The 18,203-nt window shown below is 37.0% G+C and overlaps 1 protein-coding gene across 1 annotated transcript in view; it reads right to left on the reverse strand.

Annotated features, from left to right (window-relative positions):
• LOC128664878 (sodium- and chloride-dependent GABA transporter 1-like) overlaps window positions 1-18,203 on the reverse strand; it is a 111,481-nt gene that overhangs the window by 19,849 nt on the left and 73,429 nt on the right. The window contains exons 4-11 of the mRNA XM_053719674.1: window positions 17,175-17,284; window positions 14,291-14,423; window positions 14,060-14,194; window positions 13,762-13,865; window positions 13,480-13,604; window positions 9,414-9,526; window positions 9,069-9,200; window positions 8,618-8,720 (exon numbers count right to left, since the gene is read on the reverse strand). Coding sequence (XP_053575649.1) covers window positions 8,618-8,720; window positions 9,069-9,200; window positions 9,414-9,526; window positions 13,480-13,604; window positions 13,762-13,865; window positions 14,060-14,194; window positions 14,291-14,423; window positions 17,175-17,284 — 955 coding nt within the window. The remainder of the gene's footprint in view (window positions 1-8,617; window positions 8,721-9,068; window positions 9,201-9,413; window positions 9,527-13,479; window positions 13,605-13,761; window positions 13,866-14,059; window positions 14,195-14,290; window positions 14,424-17,174; window positions 17,285-18,203) is intronic.

Genomic DNA, 18,203 nt, shown 5'->3' on the forward strand with positions numbered 1-18,203 from the left:
TATCACTCTCACACTCCATCATACTGGTCACTAAAAGTTTAACATGGGACCTCATGGCAAAGAACTCTCTGAGGATCTGAAAAAATGAATTGTTGCTCTACATAAATATGGCCTAGGCTATAAGAAGATTGCCAAGACCCTAAAACTGAGCTGCAACACGGTGGGCAAGACCATACAGCAGTTTCACAGGACAGGTTCCACTCAGAACAGGCCTCGCCATGGTCGACCAAAGAAGTTGACTGCACATGCTCAGCGTCATATCCAGAAGTTGTCTTTGGAAATAGACATATGAGTACTGTCAGCATTGCTGCAGAGGTTGAAGGGGTGGGGGGGGGGGGGTCAGCCTGTCAGTGCTCAGACCATACGCCACACAGTGCATCAAATTGGTCTGCATGGGTGTCGTCCCAGAAGGAAGCCTCTTCTAAAGATGATGCACAAGAAAGCCCGCAAACAGTTTGCTTAAGACAAGCAGACTAAGGACATGGATTACTGTAACCATGTCCTGTGGTCCGATGAGACCAAGATAGACTTATTTGGTTCAGATGATGTCAAGCATGTGTGGCAACAACCAGGTGAGGAGTACAAAGACAAGTGTGTCTTGCCGACAGTCAAGCATTGTGGTGGGAGTGTCATGGTCTGGGCCTGCATGAGTGCTGCCGGCACTGGGAAGCTACAGTTCATTGGGGGAACCATGAATGCCAACATGTACTGTGACATACTGAAGCAGAGCTTCAGAGACTGGGCTGCAGGGCAGTATTCCAACATGGTAATGACCCCAAACACACCTCCCAGACGACCACTGCCTTGCTAAAGAAGCTGAGAGTAAAGGTGGTGGACTGGCCAAGCATGTCTCCAGACCTAAACCCTATTGAGCATTTGTTGGACATCCTCAAACAGAAGGTGGGGGAGCACAAGGTCTCTAACATTCACCAGCTCCGTAATGTCGTCATGGAGGAGTGGAAGAGGACTCCACTGGCAATCTGTGACGCTCTGGGGAACTCCATGCCCAAGAGGGTTAAGGCAGTGCTGGAAAATAATGGTGGTCACACAAAATATTGACACTGTGGGCCTAATTTGGACATTTCCACTTAAGGGGGATACTCACTTTTGTTACCAACGGTTTAGACATTAATGGCTGTGTGCTGAGTTATTTTGAAGGGACAGCAAATTTACACTGTTATTCAGGCTGTACACTCACCACTTTATATTGCGGCAAAGTGTCATTTCTTCAGTGTTGTCACATGAAAAGATATAATAAAATATTTACAAAAATGTGAGGGGTGTACTCACTTTTGTGAGATACTGTATATCTACATACATACACATATTTAGACATGTATATGTATGTATCTCTATTTTAAAGCCCTTTGCCTGCCTTGATTTTTCTAACACCTGAGACCTCATATATTTGACCCCTTATAACCTATTTGTGCAATTTTTTAAAAATATATTTTTTATTAGATAGTGTTATTACGAGTGTAACTGTACTCTTATATTGATTATTAAAGCGTTTTGTGACACTTATTTGTTTTGTGAAAGTTAACCAGAGCTCTCAGGATGCAATATCCCGATGCGCATTAACTTCAGTTGCGCTGAAGCAATCACGTTTACTTTTAACTTGTAATACGAGAGCTACATCCGACGCACACAAACAGCTGTGATAAACCACTCTTCGCTCACACACACATAACTGTTAGTGAGCCACTCGTAATCTGGCTCTTTGTAAGGTGCTCTGTTAATGCCTTTCATGCTAACTGAACTTCCTTTTTTTTTTTTATACATATTTAATCCAAAGTTTGCATTCCAATTGCTGCAACACCAACCCATCAAATGCTGCTATGCTTTTTACTATGAAGTCATCAGGCGGAACAGCCTATGTGAAGCAATAGCACTATAGTCTACAGCAAGTGCAGGGTCTGGGAAGTCATCTTCATTGCAGAGACGCATGTGCAGCTTGTCCTTCTACTGACACATTATTGCATGCACACAATTTAATATAACAAAAGGGAGGCCATACCACACCATACATGCAGAAAAAACATAATTTATGTAAGAACTTACCTGATAAATTCATTTCTTTCATATTAGCAAGAGTCCATGAGCTAGTGACGTATGGGATATACATTCCTACCAGGAGGGGCAAAGTTTCCCAAACCTCAAAATGCCTATAAATACTCCCCTCACCACACCCACAAATCAGTTTAACGAATAGCCAAGAAGTGGGGTGATAAGAAAAAAGTGCGAAAGCATAAAAAATAAGGAATTGGAATAATTGTGCTTTATACAAAAAAATCATAACCACCACAAAAAAGGGTGGGCCTCATGGACTCTTGCTAATATGAAAGAAATGAATTTATCAGGTAAGTTCTTACATAAATTATGTTTTTTTTCATGTAATTAGCAAGAGTCCATGAGCTAGTGACGTATGGGATAATGACTACCCAAGATGTGGATCTTTCCACGCAAGAGTCACTAGAGAGGGAGGGATAAAATAAAGACAGCCAATTCCGCTGAAAAATAATCCACACCCAAAATAAAGATTAAATGAAAAAAACTGAAATTATAAGCAGAAGATTCAAACTGAAACAGCTGCCTGAAGTACTTTTCTACCAAAAACAGCTTCAGAAGAAGAAAACACATCAAAATGGTAGAATTTAGTAAAAGTATGCAAAGAAGACCAAGTTGCTGCTTTGCAAATCTGATCAACCGAAGCATCATTCCTAAACGCCCAGGAAGTAGAAACTGACCTAGTAGAATGAGCTGTAATCCTTTGAGGCGGAGTTTTACCCGACTCGACATAAGCATGATGAATTAAAGATTTCAACCAAGATGCCAAAGAAATGGCAGAGGCCTTCTGACCTTTCCTAGAACCGGAAAAGATAACAAATAGACTAGAAGTCTTTCGGAAATTCTTAGTAGCTTCAACATAATATTTCAAAGCTCTAACTACATCCAAAGAATGCAATGATCTCTCCTTAGAATTCTTAGGATTAGGACACAATGAAGGAACCACAATTTCTCTACTAATGTTGTTAGAATTCACAACCTTAGGTAAAAATTTAAAAGAAGTTCGCAACACCGCCTTATCCTGATGAAAAATCAGAAAAGGAGACTCACAAGAAAGAGCAGATAATTCAGAAACTCGTCTGGCAGAAGAGATGGCCAAAAGGAACAAAACTTTCCAAGAAAGTAATTTGATGTCCAATGAATGCATAGGTTCAAACGGAGGAGCTTGAAGAGCCCCCGGAACCAAATTCAAACTCCAAGGAGGAGAAATTGACTTAATGACAGGTTTTATACGAACCAAAGCTTGTACAAAACAATGAATATCAGGAAGATTAGCAATCTTTCTGTGAAAAAGAACAGAAAGAGCAGAGATTTGTCCTTTCAAGGAACTTGCAGACAAACCTTTATCCAAACCATCCTGAAGAAACTGTAAAATTCTCGGAATTCTAAAAGAATGCCAGGAAAAATGATGAGAAAGACACCAAGAAATATAAGTCTTCCAGACTCTATAATATATCTCCCTAGATACAGATTTACGAGCCTGTAACATAGTATTAATCACAGAGTCAGAGAAACCTCTTTGACTAAGAATCAAGCGTTCAATCTCCATACCTTTAAATTTAAGGATTTGAGATCCTGATGGAAAAAAGGACCTTGCAACAAAAGGTCTGATCTTAACGGAAGAGTCCACGGTTGGCAAGAGGCCATCAGGACAAGATCCGCATACCAAAACCTGTGAGGCCATGCTGGAGCTACCAGCAGAACAAACGAGCATTCCTTCAGAATCTTGGAGATTACTCTTGGAAGAAGAACTAGAGGCAGAAAGATATAGGCAGGATGATACTTCCAAGGAAGTGACAATGCATCCACTGCTTCCACTTGAGGATCCCTGGATCTGGACAGATACCTGGGAAGTTTCTTGTTTAGATGAGAGGCCATCAGATCTATTTCTGGAAGTCCCCACATTTGAACAATCTGAAGAAATACCTCTGGGTGAAGAGACCATTCGCCCGGATGTAACGTTTAGCGGCTGAGATAATCCGCTTCCCAATTGTCTATACCTGGGATATGAACCGCAGAAACTAGACAGGAGCTGGATTCCGCCCATACCAGAATTCGAGATACTTCCTTCATAGCCAGAGGACTGTGAGTCCCTCCTTGATGATTGATGTATGCCACAGTTGTGACATTGTCTGTCTGAAAACAAATGAACGATTCTCTCTTTAGAAGAGGCCATGACTGAAGAGCTCTGAAAATTGCACGGAGTTCCAAAATATTGATCGGTAATCTCGCCTCCTGAGATTCCCAAACCCCTTGTGCTGTCAGAGACCCCCAAACAGCTCCCCAACCTGTCAGACTTGCATCTGTTGAAATTACAGTCCAGGTCAGAAGAACAAAAGAAGCCCCCTGAACTAAACGATGGTGATCTGTCCACCACATCAGAGAGTGTCGTACAATCGGTGTTAAAGATATTAATTTTGTGTAATCCCTGCACCACTGGTTCAGCATACAGAGCTGAAGAGGTCGCATGTGAAAACGAGCAAAGGGGATCGCGTCCGATGCTGCAGTCATAAGACCTAGAATTTTCATGCATAAAGCTACCGAAGGGAATGATTGTGACTGAAGGTTTCGACAAGCTGATATCAATTTTAGACGTCTCTTGTCCGTTAGTGACAGAGTCATGGACACTGAATCTATCTGGAAACCTAAAAAGGTTACCCTTGTCTGAGGAATCAATGAACTTTTTGGTAAATTGACCCTCCAACCATGATCTTGAAGAAACAACACAAGTCGATTCGTATGAGATTCTGCTAAATGTGAAGACTGAGCAAGTACCAAGATATCGTCCAAATAAGGAAATACCACAATACCCTGTTCTCAGACAGAAGGGCACCGAGAACCTTTGTAAAAATTCTTGGAGCTGTAGCTAGGCCAAACGGTAGAGCCACAAACTGGTAATGCTTGTCTAGGAAAGAGAATCTCAGAAACTGAAAGTGATCTGGATGAATCGGAATATGCAGATATGCATCCTGTAAATCTATTGTGGACATATAATGCTCTTGCTGAACAAAAGGCAGGATAGTCCTTATAGTTACCATCTTGAATGTTGGTATCCTTACATAACGATTCAATATTTTTAGATCCAGAACTGGTCTGAAGGTATTCTCCTTCTTTGGTACAATGAAGAGATTTGAATAAAACCCCAGCCTTCGCTAGGTTTACTGGGACACGGGAAAGAAAAAATCTCTTTGCAGGAGGCCTTATCTTGAAGCCAATTCTGTACCCTTCTGAAACAATGTTCTGAATCCAGAGATTGTGAACGGAATTGAACCAAATTTCTTTGAAAAAACGTAATCTGCCCCCTACCAGCTGAGCTGGAATGAGGGCCGCACCTTCATGTGGACTTGGGAGCTGGCTTTGGTTTTCTAAAAGGCTTGGATTTATTCCAGACTGGAGATGGTTTCCAAACTGATAGCGCTCCTGAGGATGAAGGATCAGGCTTTTGTTCCTTGTTGTGACGAAAGGAACGAAAACGATTATTAGACTTAAATTTACCTTTAGATTTTTTATCCTGTGGTAAAAAAGTTCCTTTCCCTCCAGTAACAGTTGAGATAATAGAATTCAACTGAGAACCAAATAATTTATTACCCTTGAAAGAAAGGGAAAGCAGAGTAGACTTAGAAGACTTATCAGCATTCCAAGTTTTAAGCCATAAAGCTCTTCTAGCTAAAATAGCTAGAGACATATACCTGACATCAACTCTAATGATATCAAAGATGGCATCACAAATAAAATTATTAGCATGTTGTAGAAGAATAATAATGCTATGAGAATTATGATCTGTTACTTGTTGCGCTAAAGCTTCTAACCAAAAAGTTGAAGCTGCAGCAACATCCGCTAAAGATATAGCAGGTCTAAGAAGATTACCTGAACACAAGTAAGCTTTTCTTAGAAAGGATTCAATTTTCCTATCTAAAGGATCCTTAAAGGAAGTACCATCTGCCGTTGGAATAGTAGTACGCTTAGCAAGAGTAGAGACAGCCCCATCAACCTTAGGGATTTTGTCCCAAAATTCTAATCTGTCAGATGGCACAGGATATAATTGCTTAAAACGTTTAGAAGGAGTAAAAGAATTACCCAAATTATTTAATTCCCTGGAAATTACTTCAGAAATAGCACCAGGGACAGGAAACACTTCTGGAATAACTACAGGAGATTTAAAAACCTTATCTAAACGTTTAGATTTAGTATCAAGAGGACTAGAATCCTCAATTTCTAATGCAATTAGGACTTCTTTAAGTAAAGAACGAATAAATTCCATTTTAAATAAATATGAAGATTTATCAGCATCAACCTCTGAGACAGAATCCTCTGAATCAGAAGAACCAATATCAGTATCAGAATGATGATGTTCATTTAAAAATTCATCTGAAAAATGAGAAGTTTTAAAAGACTTTTTACGTTTACTAGAAGGAGGAATAACAGACATAGCCTTCTTAATGGATTTAGAAACAAAATCTCTTATGTTATCAGGAACACTCTGAATATTAGATGTTGACGGAACAGCAACAGGTAATGTAACAGTACTAAAGGAAATATTATCTGCATTAGCAAGTTTGTCATGACAAAGAGTACAAACAACAGCTGGAGGAACAGATACCAAAAGTTTACAGCAGATACACTTAGCTTTGGTAGCTCAAGCACCAGGCAGCGATTTTCCAGAAGTATCTTCTGACTCAGCTTCAACGTGGGACATCTTGCAATATGTAATAGAAAAAACAACATATAAAGCAAAATTGATCAAATTCCTTAAATGACAGTTTCAGGAATGGGAAAAAAATGCCAGTGAATAAGCTTCTAGCAACCAGAAGCACAAAATAATGAGACTTAAATAATGTGGAGACAATAGTGACGCCCATATTTTTTTAGCGCCAAAAAAGACGCCCACATTATTTGGCGCCTAAATGCTTTTGGCGCCAAAAATGACGCCACATCCGGAACGCCGACACTTTTGGCGCAAAAGAACGTCAAAAATGATGCAACTTCCGGCGACACATATGACGCCGGAAACAGAAAAAAAATTTGCTCCAAAAAAGTCCTCGCCAAGAATGACGCAATAAAATGAAGCATTTCCAGCCCCCGCGAGCCTAACAGCCCACAGGGAAAAGTCAAATTTTTAAGGTAAGAAAAAAATGATTTATTCATATGCATTATCCCAAATATGAAACTGACTGTCTGAAATAAGGAACGTTGAACATCCTGAGTCAAGGCAAATAAATGTTTGAATACATATATTTAGAACTTTATATAAAAGTGCCCAACCATAGCTTAGAGTGTCACAGAAAATAAGACTTACTTACCCCAGGACACTCATCTACATGTAGTAGAAAGCCAAACCAGTACTGAAACGAGAATCAGTAGAGGAAATGGTATATATATAAGAGTATATCGTCGATCTGAAAAGGGAGGTAAGAGATGAATCTCTACGACCGATAACAGAGAACCTATGAAATAGACCCCGTAGAAGGAGATCACTGCATTCAAATAGGCAATACTCTCCTCACATCCCTCTGACATTCACTGCACGCTGAGAGGAAAACCGGGCTCCAACCTGCTGCGGAGCGCATATCAACGTAGAATCTAGCACAAACTTACTTCACCACCTCCATAGGAGGCAAAGTTTGTAAAACTGATTTGTGGGTGTGGTAAGGGTTGTATTTATATGCATTTTGAGGTTTGGGAAACTTTGCCCCTCCTGGTAGGAATGTATGTCCCATACGTCACTAGCTCATGGACTCTTGCTAATTATATGAAAGGAAAAGCCATTAGCCCTGTGGGATATGCATTATAAGTGCTGGAAGTGTGGTACACATAAGGAAATTATTCATAATGGAACATTTACTGTCCCATTAATTCAAATCACCTCAACTTGTGTGTCCTACAAATTACTGTATATTGGAAACATTTTTAATTGTTACATTTAAATTAGTATGTGCAGAATAATTTAATTATACTTTCTCAAATTAACATCCATGTTACATTTTATGTTTTTATTCACAATACATAAAAAGTCTTTAAGAAATTTAAGATGCATTTAAAAAACATAAAATGTTTAAAAGTATAAAAACATTTTCTGCAAGCTTTTTCCTGGTTACTGTTTACAGCTTGAAGCTTACAGCAACCCAGCACTGACTGATACAGGGGTAATCCACATGAGAGTGCTCTTTTAGGGTGTTAGAAAGCATCAGAGGCAGCAGAGTCAGAAAGCAGCCTTCAGAGAAATAGTTTTATGTTTATAAATTAAGTGGGCTTTAGTGTTAGGGAATTGTATTTTAAATGAAATCCTTTGTTTTGTGATGTGTTTAACACCTACAAAGAAAGTGGTTGTTTATGCATAGTTAACGTTTTACTAGTAGGAGCAATGCATTGGTATTTCTGGCAAGCACACGGTATAATTACATACATATCCACCAATGAGCCTGTTGTGCAACTTCAAATTTACAGTTGCAAGGGTTAAACACACGATATGAAAAATTGTATTTTGTTAAAATGTAAATGCTGTCACGAAGAAGTGACTTTATTAATGTCATTGTGTCCCTTTGAATCTTACCATAACACCATGATATGGACACAGTCTCAAAGAAAACCAGGAACAAAAGACACATCCCACTGGCAGAGTAGTAATCAAATAGCTTGAAAACGTAAATCCCACCCTGCAAAGAGAGTGACAAGGGTTTGCAAAGCTCTGACAGAAAGAATCCAACAATAATGTGTGTTTGACTCCAGTGTATATGGCTGATCTATACGTGAATTTATAGTATTGTTCCCCTGACTGTGTGAACAGTAATTCCTTGTGCCTGTCCCTGCGCTGGGCCCCCTATTGTTGTGTGCAACTGTCAAGTGTTTGGAGTCACTGTAGGTACTTAATTGTGGCTGCTACGTATATTATATGCTGGTCTTTGAGATTGTTGGACTTTATTATAACGTTTGGATACCAGTGTTCATGTGTTCTGTGACCCTATTGAATGCAATCACGTGTACACAGTCATGTATCAGGTTACCTGTGTGATATTGGAGAATCCAACCACAAATGAAATAAAGCAAACAGCTGCAATGAATATTTTCTTCCTACTGCGCAATAGCTGAGGATATTCATCCACCAATGCAGTAATAAAACCCTCCACAGTGCAGAACTGAAAGAGACACGCACAGGTATTGAATGAGCTACATATTTATGTGATCTCTTCACCAAAACACAAAAAGATCCTTGTTCGATAAAATAAAAATCTATAGGTACACAAAGATGGCATCATGTGCTATGTATATATGCACCAGACACAATCTTATCTTAATAGCCAGGTAGAGAGTCAGATGAGTGGAACAGAAAAAAATATATAATTTGTTACCTGACTGTCCAGCCCCAGCATAACCAACATGGAAAAGAAGAGAATGGACCACACAGGAGACATTGGCAGTTGAGTGACTGCTTGTGGGTAAGCCAAGAACGCGAGCCCTGGGCCTAAATAATAGGAAATAGGTATAAGCCCAAGAACAAAGAGTCAATGAACTACTGCCCAGATAATACGATTCCATTCTGCACGGTAGTCCTACGTCTGACTAATGTGCCAATAAGGACTATGGGGACAATCAGAATCCTTCAAAAACGTTTATCTAATCATTTTTTTCTACAAGGTTCACCATTACAATCTATGGTGAATTTTGCTAATAAATTATTTGAAAATCTTTTCTAATGGATTACAATCTACTCCTATGTGATCTCTAACAACCATTTTGAATACAGCAGCATTTTTTTGTTTTTAAAAGTTTATAGTTTTGAAAGCAACACTTGATTGAAGACCTGGCTGCCATCACTATAGTATTTACCAATTGGAAGCAATTTTATTTTATTTAGTTAAGTTTTACTTCAGAACTGTTGGGATACTGTATTTTTACTTCCTATAAGGTCCTAGGCAAAAAGTAAACAAGTAACATCAAATAGGACTTGATTCAAATGTACTAAAGACACAGGGACACAAACTTTTTTTTTTTTTATTAAAGTTTAAAAACAGATAAGTCCTCTCAGCAATTTCATATGGTTTAAAGTTGAGTGCAGATAATGAAAAAAATTGTCTGGCATGCACATAAGTAGTTTCCTGATATTTATACACTGTATGTATATATATATATATATATATATATATATATATATATATATATATATATATATATATATATATATATATATATATATATATATAGCAAAACAGGAAACAGCACTCTCTGGACTTAAGTAAAAAACAAATAGTTTATTCAGTAACGTTTCGGGGAATGCTCCCCTTGGGTCTGATGAAGGGGAGCATTCCCCGAAACGTTACTGAATAAACTATTTGTTTTTTACTTAAGTCCAGAGAGTGCTGTTTCCTGTTTTGCTACATTTCAACTACTCTAGCACCCTGGCCCTTGGAGAACTGTTTGTGAGAGTGCAACTGACTCTTTTTGCCTATATATATATATATATATATATATATATATATATATATATATATATATATATATATATATATATATATATATATATATATATATATATATATATATATATATATATATATATATATATATATATATATATATATATATATATATATATATATATATATATATATACATATATACATACATACATACACTTAAGTATGGCATTACCAAAAAGTCCCATTTGGTAGTCAAAACAAATTGCAACTCCTGAGCAGGACACAACCAGTGATCAGCAGCTACATGTGTATGCCGCACCAAATTGGCGGAAAGAGGTCAGGAGTTGCAATCTTTTGTGTTTTATCTCTATCCTGCGGGTAAACACATAGGGGTCAATTTGAATCCTTTAGAAAAAAGGTTTTAATCACATACCCACAGAGAATTGCTGGTTCCGAGCAGAGACTACCACTGATCCAATCAGCTAGTCACACCACTGTCATGTGTAACTAGTGCTGCTAATTGGATCAGTATCAGTTTTTGTTCAGGGCCAGCACTACTCTGCAGGTCTTTAAGTATGTTTTTAACCCCTTTGTGGGGGTTAAATGCATAGCATTAAAACATCCCTAGTGTTAACATTACATGCTCTAATGGAGTAGAGCATGTAATTTTAACACTGCAATTGTCCTTTAAAAGAGGCTGAGTTGCAGGGAGAGCAGACATTCTTCTCTTAACCCCTCTGTAAACAATTCAGGTAAAATGTTAAAGGGTAGTAAAGGGGATAAAATGTCCATTTTAAAGATTTACAGGTAGATTACAAATTTGGTGTTACGGCTTTTAACGCTGAAAAAATGGCAATTTCAGTGTAATGGCCAGGAACGCATAATGAGAGTCGTGTCGGTATAGCTATACCTCAAGCATTTTAGCCTATAACGCAATGTCCATTCTGCACTCAAAAAAATGACGTTTTTGCGTGGGATTTTCATAGTGCCGGTATTACAGGTTGTGCGGTGAGGCTAAAAAGCTTGCGTTACAGCCTATACCGACACGATCCCTACCGCCATCTGAAAGCAGTAGTTATGAGTTTTGCGCCATAAAAATGTTTCACAAAACTCATAACTAAAGTGTTACAAAGTACACTAACACCCATAAACTACCTATAAACCCCTAAACCGCCACCCTCCTGCATCACAAACACTATTTAAAACTTATTAACCCCTAATCTGCCACCCACATTGCGGCTATTAAATACATTTATTAACCCCTAATCTGCCGCTCCCGACATCGCCAACACTAATAAAATTATTAACCCCTATTCCGCCGCTACTCGACATCACCGCCACTATAATTAAGTTATTAACCCCTATTGTGCCGCTTCCCGACATCACTGCCACTATAATAAAGTTATTAACCCCTAAACCTCCGGCCTCCCACATCTCCGCAATTAAATAAACCTATAAACCCCTAAACCTCCGGCTTTCCATATCTCCGCAACTAAATAAACCTAATAACCCCTAAACTGCCTGCCATATTATTATTGTAGGCTAAGAGGTGTTTTTATTTTGTGGGGGCTTTTTTATTATTATAGGGCTATTAGATTAGATGTAATTCTTTTTATTTTTGATCATTTAGTTTATTATTTTTGTAAGCTTAGTGTTTTTTATTTTTCGTAGTTTATTATTTTTTGTAATTTTAGATTTTTTAATTTTTCTCGTAGTGTAAGGTTTTTTTAAATTTAAAATTTAGATTTTTTAATTGGTAGTTTATTTTATTAGAATAATTAGGTTAATTTATAGTTTAAACTTAGTTTTTTTTTTTATTTCACAGGTAAGTTTTTATTTATTTAAATATAGTTATATTGTAATTATGGGGGTGTTAGGTTTGAGGGTTAATAGTTTAATTTAGTGTTTTGCGTTGTGGGGGGGCGGCAGTTTAGGGGTTAATAGGTTTATTTAGTTGCGGAGATGTGGGAGTCCGGAGGTTTAGGGGTTAATAGGTTTATTTAGTTGCAGAGATGTGGGAGGCCGAAGGTTTAGGGGTTAATAACTTTATTATAGTGTCGGGGAGTGGCGGAATAGGGGTTAATAACTTTTTTAGTATCAGTGAAGTCAGGAGTGGCAGATTAGGGGTTAATAACTTTATTTAGGTGTTGGCGATGTCTGGAGCAGCAAATTAGGGGTGTTTAGACTTGGGGTTTATGTTAGGGTGTTAGGTTTAAACGTAACTTTTTTTTCCCCTTAGACATCAATGGGGTTGCGTTATGGAGAATTTTCATTCCGTGATCGCAGGTGTTAGGTTTTTTTCTAACACTCTCTCCCCATTGATGTCTATAGCGGAAAGCGTGCATGAGCACGTCAAAGCAGCCCTTGGCTTGTGTGCGGTAACCCTGTTTAGCGCAAAACTCTTAATTTAGGTGTTAATTATTTAATTATTTTAAATTATATTAAGTTATTAATACACACACTGTTATTAGTATAAATAAAACATGTTAGACATTCCCAACAAGTCTGTTGTATGATACATGCATTAAAGGGACAATACATACTGAGATTGTAGTGTACTGTAAAATGCTGAACATTGCATATTATAATAACTTTGCAATATGATTGTATTATTTATTATTATTATTTCCCTTACCCTTTTTATTTCCTGTAATTAAAGTCTGAAAACTGAAAGAGCACCTGGGAGGCTTCACAAAAACTTACCTTGCCACATATCTTCCCCTAGTTTGCAGTATGTTATCTTAGCTTTTCTGCTGAGGAAAATTGTTAATTAATTTATCACAGACTCAAGCTCAGAACTTTTCTATAGGATTATGATTGACCCAAGGTGTTAATCTGTTCTTACATCATTCAGACTGATATGTTAATCTAATACTACAGAATTGTTTGTAATGGCTGATCCTTTAACTTAACTATCCATAGAAATGATTTAACATGAATTATGGCACAAAATAGATTTTATGATAATGCAGCACCATTCTGATTGGCTGCCACTCACCTGATGCAGCCAGCTCCTGAATGGGTTTCTTGGTGATGTGTGACATAAAGCCAACAATAGAAAATATCACAACTCCAGCAAATATACTGGTGGAAGAGTTAATTCCACACACAATAATGGAATCCCTGAAAGGAGCAGAAGAAGTGAGAGTAAATGGCTTTTAAGAAAAGAAAGATGATCTGTGCAGCGGTTACATGTTACTGGTTGTAGAAAATAGACAGGGGTGGTCTTTGTCCATATTATAGAAGATAAGGGTAACATCAGAATAGGGTAGTTTCTGACCTGTAGACATTGTTGTGGAAAGAATTATAACTTCCCAGTGCGATCAATGACCCCAAACCTAGACCATAGGAGAAGAAAATCTGTGTGGCAGCATCCATCCAAACCTTGAAAAAAATAAAAATTAAGGGACCTTGACCAATGACATCACTAAACCACAACCGTTTTCTCTGTATTCCTGTCACCTGTCCATTTAAAGCTGACTTAGATCTGCACCACAACACCATATAACATTGCACAAGTTTCTTTGATTGTTTGCTACTCAAACTTTACTGTAGTCTCTTGCACTGTCCTCTGTCACCTCTGATTGTGCCAGTTTGCTGAAGTCAGGCGTGATGTAGAAACGTATCCCATCCATTGCTCCAGGAAGAGTGATCCCCCGGAAAAATAGGATGAAGAGCATGAAGTAAGGGTAGGTGGCGGAGAAGTATACTACCTGAATAGAAGATAACATATGGATGAGATGAATGTATAGTGAAGACAGGAAGACAAAGGTTACATTTACAATAAAGAAGAACTCTTGATACTTCACCTTTCCTGTCCACTCTACCCCCTTCCAAATGGAAAAGTAAACCATGACCCAGGAGAGTGCCAGAGTACAAGCAAGAGGCCAACGTATATTTCCAGGCTCTCCTAGACCTCCTGTAATTTGGTGCATGTTTCTCCTGTAGAGACATCATAGACAGGATGAGAGTATATACAGAGTAAATGCCAAAAACAAATGCGGTTCTTTTATACAGTTTCACTTGTGTTCTTTTTCCCTCCTACATTTACCATTAAAAGTCACAAAAGTTGCCATTACTATTGAATTTATTACAAGTATGGAGAAGTATGTATTTCATATATTAGTTAAATGGACCTCTCTGCAGAAATGTGTTATGTATGGGACAAATACAACATAGAACAGGGTCAAATGTAAACTCAGTGAGAAAGATATTTAGGTACCCTAAATCCTTAGGCTGTTACTATCTTCAGATGAGGGCAGATAATAATTTGGAACAATGATACAATAATATATGTACAATCATTATTAGAGTTCCAGGTTATAATGTATCAAAAATAATTACACGAGGGGACAGGCAAGCAGCGTTTAATAAAAGAGTGGTCTATTGGATCTATCATTTAAAAACTGGTAACCCTAATGGCATAAATTAAATTTCAGATTTAAAATTATTTATAGAAAATCTTTTTTCCCTGATATTGATTATTTTATACATGAATATTATGCAATATAAAAATTATAGGGGTCTAAGGAATAAAATTAAGACAAGGTATTTTTCTGTAAACAATCTTTTTTTTGTGTATAATTTTCATTATTGCTGAAAAAATATAATAATGTGCTCACATTATATAAATACACAAAACTTTTTTGCTTTTAATCAAATTTGCATGATCAATATTTTAATAAATTTTAAATGGTAGTGTGTAACAGCAGGTATTGAAATGGTTAATGATATTTGCTATTTAATTTCTAGACGGGACACAGCTGAGTATCCCTAATGAAGTGCCGGATGGGCATGAAAAATGTTGGATGAACAGCTGAAGCGGTAAAATTATATTTTAAATGATTTAAAAAAAGGATGAAGTGTTAAACTTTATGTTAAAAGGACATGAAACACAACGTTTTTCTTTCATGATTCAGATAGAGAATACAATTTTAAACAACATTCCAATTTACTTCTATTATTTAATTGGCTCCATTCTTAAGATATCCATCGTTGAAGACATATCAATGCACATGAGTGAGCCAGTCACACACACAAGGCATCTATGTGCAGCCACCAATGAGCAGCTACTAAGCCTATTTAGATATGCTTTTCAACAAAGAGAATAAAGCAAATTTGATCATAGAAGTAAGTTGTTTAAAATTGCATGCTCTTTAAAAACCATGAAAAAAACAATTTGGGTTTCATGTCCCTTTAAGCACGGACTGTTACTCTGCTAGTTAAAATGTGACTTCCAAAACTATTTCCTAGTACTGTGATCGCTAAACAAGATTTGTCCATTTGGTCACTTCTATGGTATTTTATGTGCAGTTATCTGGATATTTGATCTCTATATGTATCTACAGTTACTGATGTGACCTTAAAAATAGTTTGGCCTAAATTACAAGTAAAGCTCTATTGATAAAGCAGGGTGCATGAAAAGATTAGTACACAATCTGGTATTACAAATCCACAGCAAAAAAGAATTACTAGAGAGAGTTTAGCACAACCAATTTTTCAATGGATAAGATGGCTGTGCTAAACATCAATCAAATTACAAGTTGTGAGTGATGTTTTGTGCTTGATTTAGCCCAACTTGAGACCTGAAGTAAAGTGTTAGAATAAAAGTATAACAAAACACATGTAACAAATATTAAGACTCGCCAGAAACACGGACCCTCACGCTCCATACGGAGCTTGATAAATGGGCCTCTATGGATGGAGTATTGCCATCTATAAAAACACTGTAAAGGTACACAATATGAATTGAGTATTGCCATCCATAAAAAACTGTAAAGGGACAACAATGGATGGAGTATTTTCATCTATAAAGAACTCTAAAGGGACACACTATAGATGGAGTATTGCCATCTATAAAAAAACTGTAAAGGGACACACTATGGATTGAGTATTTGCCATCCATAAAAACTGTAAAAGGAAACACTATGGATATAGTATTGCCATCTATAAAAACTGTAAAAGGAAACACTATGGATATAGTATTGCCATCTATAAAAACTGTAAAAGGAAACACTATGGATATAGTATTGCCATCTATAAAAAAAAACTGTAAAGGGACACACTATGGATATAGTATTGCCATCTTTAAAAAAACTGTAAAGGGACACACTATGGAAATAATATTGCTATCTATAAAAAACTGTAAAGGGACACACTATGGAAATAATATTGCTATCTATAAAAAACTGTAAAGGGACACACTATGGAAATAATATTGCTATCTATAAAAAACTGTAAAGGGACACACTATGAATGAATTTTTGACATCTATAAAAAAAAACTATAAAGGGACACACTATGGATCGAGTTTTTGCTATCCATAAAAAACTGTAAAGGGACACACTATGGATATAGTATTGCCATCTTTAAAAAAACTGTAAAGGGACACACTATGGATATAGTATTGCCATCTTTAAAAAAACTGTAAAGGGACACACTATGGAAATAATATTGCTATCTATAAAAAACTGTAAAGGGACACACTATGAATGAATTTTTGACATCTATAAAAAAAAAACTATAAAGGGACACACTATGGATTGAGTATTTGCCATCTATAAAAAACTGTAAAGGGACACTCTATGGATGGAGTATTGCCATCTATAAAAAACTGTAAAGGGTAAAAAGGGACACACTATGGATAGAGAATTGTCGTCTATAAAAAAAACAAAATCCTATAACAAAACCTACTCCCAGAACTCTGTCACAGCACTAGTGAGGTTGGTGGTATCATTTAGTGAATAGTTGGAGAAGCATATCTCAGTGTTCCAGGTGTTGTCACAGCTTTGCCAGGGCAGAGTCTGCCAATAGAGAGAGAGAGGTTAAGTGTTAGACAGAAGTAGGCATCATAATAACTTCTGTTTGTCTTAAGTTTTATTTAAAAGTTAGGGTGTTGCTAAAAGTGGTTATAAGTAAATACTATTATAGCAACTTATTGCTTAGCTGTTCTCTGCTTGTGAAATAGCAATATATATAACTGCTACATGAATGTGGGATAACCTGCTATATAAACAATCGCAGTATATGGAGTAAATAGACAGCTGACCAGTGGGGCATCCTGGGTATAAACCAAGGGATGAGCTAAAAAATGTGAAACTTGGTTAGTGGCCATAAAGTATTGTAATATAAGAAATCAGATGGCAGCACTCCAAGATAATAAAAGATGTATATTTATTTACATCTACTCCAAACAAAGATAGGACAACGATGGTTCGGTTGTTACCCCTTAATCATGATTAAGGGTTAACACCCGAAATGCTGTTGTCCTATCTTTGTTTGGAGTAGATGTAAATAAATATACATCTTTTATAATCTTGGAGTGCTGCCATCTGATTTCTTATATTGCATTATACTTGGGACTTTTTGGTGTGGAGTCCTGGATGGCGTTGTCACTCGTTTTATTCACAGGTGCTGGAGAATTTACATTTCTACATAAAGTATTGTAAATCATAGTATTTAAAAAAAAAAAAATCAACACTCCTGTCCTGATATGAAGCATTGTCTGCCGACCACAGTACAATCCCCATTATGGGCTAGATTATGAGAGGAGCACTAAGTGTAGCGCCCAAGTGATAAGGGGTATTTTGCGTGAATTGTGAGTTGAAAGTGCAAACTATTTAAACGCGCATTGGGTTAGCACGACTTCAGAGCTCTGGTTGACTGTTATGCAAGACAAAAAAGTTGCACGAAAAATATCAAAAATACATTTAAATGTACACT

This window comes from Bombina bombina, chromosome 6, assembly GCF_027579735.1.
Source record: "Bombina bombina isolate aBomBom1 chromosome 6, aBomBom1.pri, whole genome shotgun sequence".
Classification (NCBI taxonomy): Eukaryota; Metazoa; Chordata; class Amphibia; order Anura; family Bombinatoridae; genus Bombina; species Bombina bombina.